This window comes from Syngnathus floridae, chromosome 13 (assembly GCF_059516105.1).
Source record: "Syngnathus floridae isolate MCC-2025c chromosome 13, RoL_Sflo_1.0, whole genome shotgun sequence".
Classification (NCBI taxonomy): Eukaryota; Metazoa; Chordata; class Actinopteri; order Syngnathiformes; family Syngnathidae; genus Syngnathus; species Syngnathus floridae.
The window spans coordinates 12,790,784-12,798,139 of NC_142425.1; the positions used below are offsets into that span (position 1 = coordinate 12,790,784).

Sequence of the window (7,356 nt, forward strand, 5' to 3'; positions counted from 1 at the left end):
CCGAGATAAGTGCGTTCCTGACGGCCGAGCCCGCACATTCTATTCCATCATAAAAGGCCGTCATTTTCAAACACACACGCCCTGAGACCTTTAACCAAAACAAACGATAAGAGGCAGCAGCACGCTGACACGCCAGGTTTTTATTCAAACAAACACGCCGTAATGTTCTCAAGCAAATGTTACAGATCATCTAACCGATCCTCATTTTGATCGTAAAAAATCCCAATAATACTCACATTTGGTAGTATTAATTGAACATTATCGATTAACCGCGTCGTACCCGTGTTCAACATTTTGTCCGTATGAAGCGGCTCTCATTAGATTGTGCAAGATGTATGGCAAGTATCCATTCTATGTATTCCATAGAAACTTCTCATGAAGCCAATGTAATGATTGACCACTTGAGAGCTTTGAGCATGAACTGCAGTGCATAAAACCTACTAATCACTTTGTGGTCAGTTAACATATCACACACACACACACAGCTGCCAAATAAATCCCTGTGCAACCCTCCAGGATATAAATAATAAAAATAATACTGGATGGTCAAACAAAATACTGCATTTTCCAAACGACTGCGATCATGTAATCCATGAATACAGTTTTTTTTTTTTTTGTAATAGGGAGGCAGATGCTGGGGTTACAGTCCTTGGTGTGTGTTTCGGCATGGGTTGTCTGAAGTCTGGCAGCCCATGTTGGGATATTTGACCAGCACACGGAACAGCGTCCCGTCGGCGCACATGCACAGCTTGTAGCGCTCCACGCCTTCGTCGAAGTATACGTCGCCCACCGAATTGGGGATGCGGGTGGCGTTGAACATCACGGAGCCGTTCAGCACGATGCTGTTCTCCTGCAAGCAACCAAAAGGACGAAGAAGGTCAGAAGGCACTGCGTTTTTGTATGATGTGACCGCATGTACGTATACTTACGGCTCTGAGCTCAATGTCGCCGCCCATTCTGAACTCGACAGTGCGGCCCATGATGTTGACGCCTTCGTTGCCGCGAATGATGGCCTTGCTGTCCCCGCGGATGTTCAAGTCTGACGCGGCATTGCTGGTGATCTGAGGAGACCAGAAGTACCGCTTGAAACGACTGTACATGTACCGAGAACTAAAAGATGAGAGAAGGGAGACAATCACCCTTTCTGTGGAGGCCTTCTTGACACTGAGCACCTTGACCCCTTTGGGGAGGTGGAACTCGTGGTTGTCGTAGTCAGTGCTGAAGAAAGTGGTCTGGGTGCGGGGGTCAGTGAAGGATATCCCGGTGTCGCTGACTACCGATGTCTTGTCTTTTTCCACGCTCAGCTTGGAGGTGCCCTGCTGGAACACTACCTGCAACAAGTATCAACTATCATGTTTTCAACTGCCCTACGTGAACGACTGATTTGTGCTCGTGGTGAAGGTTTTCAAGTCCTCTTACCGGGTTGTTGTTGCCGACGATGAGTAGGTCTTGGTCCTTACGACCCCCCACAGTGCTTTTGTGCAGTGGATGAACAACGCCCATGTCTGCCTTCTGCTTGAAGCGCAGCAGACCCGATTCGTGAAACTCCATGCTGTCGCATCCGTTCGGACCGATGCGAATCACCGTCCATATGATCAGAGTGATCTGATAGACAGTCATTGTCGTTACCACATTAGTGTTTTTACTATACATTGATATAGTGTATTTAAAAGAATATAAACCATATAACACATTTTTCATGTTTTTGTTGTTGTCACTGTCTTACTCACAATAAGGTTAATCAAAGCGAGGAGAAAAAGAAGCACGATGACACACACGGCCATGTTGCCCTTGCGCCCGCGAAGACCCGTCTTGTGCAGACGCTCCTCCTCGATGGGTACGTAGCCCGCCTTGAAGTTGCTGTTGTGTTCCTTGTTGGCACCACGTCTCTCGATTGCCTTCTCTCGCATGGACTTCTTCACCGGCCCATTGGCGCTCTCCTAGAGGAAAATCACCAATGTTGTGAATGTGAGAGACCATGTCATACAAGCTTCATAGTCTTTCAACATTCACATTAGATATTTGATTTTGCAGCCAAACTACATGCTAACTAAAAATGAAAACTATATGATTTCAAATGTGCACAATTTGGAAAAAGAAAAGCTAGAACCGCCACTGCTCTGTGGGCATTCCTTATTTAGACAAATGTGAACTTCGACTCTCTAGATTTACAATGGCTCTTTTAAACAAGGCTCATTTATATGGTTTCGTCAATGCAACATGATTATCATTACATTGTGTGTGCAGGAATGTGTCTCAAACGAGACAGCCTGGCTGCGAGTGGGGCCATCACTATAAATACAGTTCCCAATTTAGCATCATAACAGATGTAATAACCCGTTACTTATCCGCGCTCCTATATCGTAAGTTTGTCGTCACGCAAGCCGGTAAGGTAAATGTCATATTTCGACTCATTTTACATGCAACACAGCCTTTATTGGACAATTACGACACGGTAGATCAGTGTTAATCACACTGCGATGACAGCGCGCTTGGCTTGAAAAGAAGCGTTTCGGCGCACTGGGGACACACGGGTGCAACTGCCACTCCTTAAAACACTCAAAAATCGCGTCAGAAAAAGGAGAACGTATGAATATTTAGAGAATTTAACGGACCTGCTCGGAAGCCATGTTCACCCTCCCTTTCTCAGCTCCTGGAGTGTGGTAAAGGAACGTACCACTTTCCACCACCCTACTGTTATTTTTGTCCAAACTTATCGTGTTTTTGCCGGAGGCTAACTTAATTAAATGTTGTATTGCTTTCCTCTAAAGCACAGAAATCTGTAATATGTGTCGTTTTGACTCAGTTTAAAAATATATTGAACTTTCGTTTCCGTAAGATGGTACATTCCGACGCTTCCAGCCAATGGCGTAAGGATACCCAAAATAAACCACATATACGTCCATATTTTCCATGACCGCTACAGTTTTAAAACAATTCAACTTAAGTTTAACATTTTCAGGATGTATTTTTAATCGATTTTCTTAACAGTCGCACGAAGCAACTTCTTTAGTTTCTCAAATAGTGAACCCAATTGTGTAAGTTATCCAACACCGCCCTCTAGTGGATTTACATTTACTCGCACCTTTTCTTGACGCTGTGCCATTGCATTTTCGAGAGAATGCTGGGGAACGTTTAATTAATGGATTAAAACTTTATTAAAGGGCATCACCAGCCACATCCTCCGTGTGAGAACTGCTGTGAAACAAAGACCGACTGAAGATGACGTGACGTCGACTCACCTGTAAGCGGGGACAACTCTTAATCACTTTTCTTCATTATTTTCACTCCCGACATCCGAGAGTTTTTGTTTGTTTTGTTATTCCAGCACCCACGCGGAGCGCAGACATGGCAGATGCTTTAAACGCGCTGGTCAGTCAGTCCTGCTTCAACGTTTTACAAGACAAGTTGGAAAGATGGCAAAGGGAGTATCATGTAAGTTTTTTTTTATGCATTTAAAGTTTACTCTTAATGCTGCAAACGTCATTTATACACGTAATGGCGGCAGCCCACGTCATGGTATGACTTCAAATGACATTTGCGTCACAGCCATATTCCTTACTTAATCCACAAAATGCACCTATTTATTTAACACCAAACATATTTACAATTTGAGTTCGGTTGCTATGAAAACAAGTTGTCATGGCTTCCGAGCGGTGTATTCCAAAGAGCTTCAACTCGATTTTGGAGTGTTCACCAGCGGCTACTTCCTGTTTTGTTCACGTCAACACGGAAGTTATGCGATTTGCCCTTAGGTTTTGTCTTATATCCTTATGCGTTAAATTTGCCGCTTTATGTGATGTACCTCTGCCTTTGCTAACCAGTGAGCCAAATGAATTAATTTATGTATTAGATTATTAGAGTGGGTTTGATTAAAAACTTCAGTTTCAAGGTACTCCATCTATTTTCCGTGGCTTATCCCTACTAGTGTCATTCATGGCTGTGATTTTTGTGCTTCCCAAGGTGATTTCCTGTGATGAGAATATGAATCGGTGCTGTGAGATGATGGAATTAACTGCCAAAATCCAAGGGCAGCTTTTTGCCATCCTTAACTCTGTAGCTGCTGATGGTAACCACCACATAAGCTACCGTGAATGTAAAAAGTCTACACACCCCTGTCCAAATGCTAAGTTTCTTTGACATAAAAAATGAGACAAAGCATTTTAATACATTTCCACCGTTAATGTGACAATTATATTGTGTATTATCTTTGTGTGTAACATCCATTCCTCCTCAGGTCAACACACAGACGGCGTGGCCACGCTAAAAACACGTCTGCTTCCATGGCTGGGCTCTTGTTTCTTGCCATTGCGGCCCCCTGTCCACAAAGACGCCGGTTTCAGTGTCTTGCAGGTGACATCACCCTTTAAAGCGCTGTAATGATGACCTTTGCTGCAGCCGGGTCATCACAGTTGGTGCTGAATGGCTTGAATTTTGTGTGCTTACCAGGATTTGGCAGAAGAGGAGCGTAAGCTTACAGAGCTCTCTAGCGGCAAGATGAGCGACGCACAGTGGCTGGAGCCTCAGCTGTGCTCCACTCGGCTGCAGTTGGAAGCGCTCCAGGCAGGGTGAGTCTGACGAAGAAGGAAAATAAAGTATCAAGAAACTTATCCTCTGCTAACCAATCCAGGGTCTACCTCTATCTCACCCACCACGCACCAGACCCTAACTCAGGATGGTCTTTTTCAGGCTGGACGATGGTCACACGGATCTGAACCAGACAAAAAGCAAAACAGCCACCACTGAGGATGAACTACTGCAACTGAAAGAGAAGTAACTGAAATACACGCACGCATGCATGCATTTTATCATGGTAGATAAAAATACATTTGTTCCTGGTGTATTGTTTTTTTGTTTTGTTTTTTGTAGCTTGAGAGCAGTATACTTACAAAATGACCTCTACAAGAAGAAGTTGGATTCTTGTCACGATTACGAGCGTCAGATGTCCAAGTGGAGGAATGAAATATCGTATCTGAGCTCACAGAGGTCTGATCGCGCTGCGACATGCATCCGATCCAAACCGGCAGTCCGCATCCCACAAGCTTTCGTGCCTTAAATCGCCTTTCCCAGGCTGGCCAGAAGTAATTCTGTGAGATCCGAGACGATGGCATGGTCGCAGCTCACCAGCTCGTCACGTCTCCTGCGCGTGGTCTCGCGCTTCAGCGACCTGTACAATGTGGAGCGTAAGGAGGCACAGCTGCAACTTCAGGGCTACTTGAACGACTTGGAAACGGTCCAGAGGATCATCTTCATTGCCATGGTGGTAAGAGTCAGAAGAAATCGGGCTTCGTTTCATTGGACAATCCTGGCCCAAAAGACATTTTCATCTTTTTTGTGCCTTTCATATGCGTCATCTTAGGAGTCCTTCAAGGCAGCCAAACTGGCTCACCGTCTCTTCAGGCTGCGCGCTCGCAAGACTCTCTCATCGTGTCACTTCGGGCCTGAAAGCCTGGAAGATACCGTGTTGGACTACATTGTTCGAAACCAGGACCTCTATGACGTGGAGAATAGTGTGGACGTAAGAAGGAACAGAGAGGCAACCTTAACTCGAGCGCCCTTGTGACCTGTGCATTTCCCTTGCAACAGGAAGTACTCAGCGCTATGAACCTCAACTCTCGCATCGCTTCTATTCCAAAAATCAACTTCTCCGTGGCGCGCCCCTTAATTAGGGAGACCTGCAAGCTGGCCTTCACCATGCAGACGTTGGACCCGCCCATTGACTTGGCCTTTGCCAGCGATGGAGAACTTTTCATTAGCAGCAAGTATGGCACAAAAAACAAATCATTCCAAACGCCACAAATTTAGTCCTACTTGTTGAACAGGTACCGGCGCAGCCCCGACTCGGACCTCTCGGCCCAGCTGGTCTCCTACCACGTGTGGCCCGCTCTGATGCAAGGCGGAACTGTGCGTGCCAAGGGCGAAGCCGTGACCAAGAAAGGAACTGTGGTACTGACACACCATTAGTGGAAGTGGAGATGCTCTGAGTTCTGACGCGTCAATTGTCATCATGTTTGTTTACAGTGGAGCAGAAGCCCGCTGAGCTTCGTGCGCTCACGCTCTCTCAGTCCAACTCGCAATTTTGTAAGTTAACGACTGTGATGCTAGCGCTTACGTCTCAGAATTTAAATTTGTTCCCTGAAAATATGTAGCTGGTTGGAATAGCTTTGAAAAAACTCAAAATTGAATTCATTATTGCTTGTTAAATGAAGACTTCCTTTGCTCTCAATCGTTTCAGACGTTTAACGACAGGAAAAGATTGTCTCCGGACGCTATCTCCGCCAGCTGCCTCTGAACTCTTATTGGATCCATGACAGGCCACAGTTTGCATTAGTGTTAGCTCGTGAGTGAACGTTTCGTTCAAAACAGCGCCTTTTTTTTCATATGACTTCAACCAGTGTGTGTCGGTAATGCGCATTGAAGCTGGTTCCACCTCGCCGTAAAACAAAACGATGAAGAAGAGGACGTCACTTCCTGTTTCCTGAACCAGTCGTGAATTGTAGTGATGTGCATTCCCAGTTCTTTTAGGTGAACGAATCAGGTTCACTAAAACGATTCGTTAAAATGAATCGTTCAATGAATACCCCCCCCCACCCCCTTTCGGGACGGGAAAATACATCACTGATTCGTAAAGTAATTTCTCCATCTAACCCTCGCTGGCAGATTGGTCGTTCGCGTAGATTCACGAGTGAGTGACAGACAGCATTGCTGCTATGCCATTGCCACCCGACACACGTTATGCCGACATTGATATTTTAATTTTGTATTTGTTGGCTTGTAGTTGATGGTGTTATTACACCGAATGTTTATGTTTGAATAAAAGGTTGGAAAAAAAACATTATGCCGACATTTGTTATTTTGGGAGATATGACAAGATGCATATGTGTTTTACGTTCTGTAATGTGTTGGCGTCCCCAAAATAAAGGAGATTTGGTCATATTGATAGGGTATCCATCCAAACATGTTCGGTGTTCAAAGTTTCAACGGATAGTCCGAAGCAACCCTTTCCACAGTCGTCACCATGACAGGCGACCACCTGGTGGCGTCAGTGTGCCGAGCGCCGTTGGACCATCAGGAGAAGAAGATTTGAATTAACGGCTGTGACGTCAGGTCTTTAGGTCAATGGAAGACAGGTATGCTCAAGGGGAGTTATCATATGGAGGTGCCACCGAGCGCGTGGCGGCGGGCGGGCGGTTTCTCAGGTAAGCTAGCACGCTAGCAAATGTTTGTCGTCTCTCGCCGTTTTTCACGACGGACGCCGTGTTTGTTGCCGAATTTTCTGCCGTAAATCAAAACGAAGAAGACAATGACGTCACGTCACGTTCACGAACGAGTCGTGAATTGCATTTCCCTTTCACC

The 7,356-nt window shown here is 45.5% G+C and overlaps 2 protein-coding genes across 4 annotated transcripts; one reads left to right on the forward strand and one right to left on the reverse strand.

Annotated features, from left to right (window-relative positions):
• Positions 1–120: 120 nt before the first annotated feature.
• Positions 121–2,754, reverse strand: sgcb (sarcoglycan, beta (dystrophin-associated glycoprotein)). The gene is made up of 6 exons (XM_088393859.1): positions 2,616–2,754; positions 1,731–1,940; positions 1,420–1,605; positions 1,140–1,331; positions 930–1,061; positions 121–850 (listed from the first exon to the last, which is right to left on the reverse strand). The coding sequence occupies exons 1-6, from the start codon at positions 2,628–2,630 to the stop codon at positions 641–643; spliced, it is 945 nt and encodes a 314-aa protein (XP_088249985.1). The 5' UTR covers positions 2,631–2,754; the 3' UTR covers positions 121–640.
• spata18 (spermatogenesis associated 18) lies at positions 2,374–6,835 on the forward strand. 3 transcript variants are annotated; one of them, XM_088393856.1, is made up of 14 exons: positions 2,386–3,038; positions 3,165–3,244; positions 3,329–3,435; positions 3,964–4,069; positions 4,238–4,353; positions 4,450–4,568; positions 4,690–4,773; positions 4,870–4,986; positions 5,071–5,263; positions 5,360–5,518; positions 5,587–5,762; positions 5,823–5,946; positions 6,022–6,081; positions 6,236–6,835. In XM_088393856.1, exons 3-14 carry the CDS (start codon positions 3,349–3,351, stop codon positions 6,290–6,292), a joined length of 1,398 nt encoding a protein of 465 aa, XP_088249982.1. In that variant the 5' UTR covers positions 2,386–3,038; positions 3,165–3,244; positions 3,329–3,348; the 3' UTR covers positions 6,293–6,835. The 3 variants fall into 3 exon arrangements, with proteins under 3 accessions (XP_088249984.1, XP_088249982.1, XP_088249983.1); XM_088393858.1 differs by lacking the exons at positions 6,022–6,081; positions 6,236–6,835 and having other exon boundaries at positions 2,374–3,038; positions 5,806–5,946; XM_088393857.1 differs by lacking the exons at positions 2,386–3,038; positions 3,165–3,244; positions 3,329–3,435 and adding an exon at positions 3,533–3,892.
• Positions 6,836–7,356: the final 521 nt, after the last annotated feature.

Coding starts and splice junctions, on each gene's coding strand:
- spata18 (XM_088393856.1), top strand. CDS start 3,349: ATGGCAGATGCTTTAAACGCGCTGGTCAGTCAGTCCTGCTTCAACGTT. Junction 4,987..5,070: donor TCGTATCTGAGCTCACAGAG/GTCTGATCGCGC, acceptor CGCCTTTCCCAG/GCTGGCCAGAAGTAATTCTG. Junction 5,947..6,021: donor TGACCAAGAAAGGAACTGTG/GTACTGACACAC, acceptor GTTTGTTTACAG/TGGAGCAGAAGCCCGCTGAG.
- sgcb (XM_088393859.1), bottom strand. Junction 1,606..1,730: donor TCGCTTTGATTAACCTTATT/GTGAGTAAGACA, acceptor ACTGTCTATCAG/ATCACTCTGATCATATGGAC. Junction 1,332..1,419: donor TCGTCGGCAACAACAACCCG/GTAAGAGGACTT, acceptor TACTTGTTGCAG/GTAGTGTTCCAGCAGGGCAC.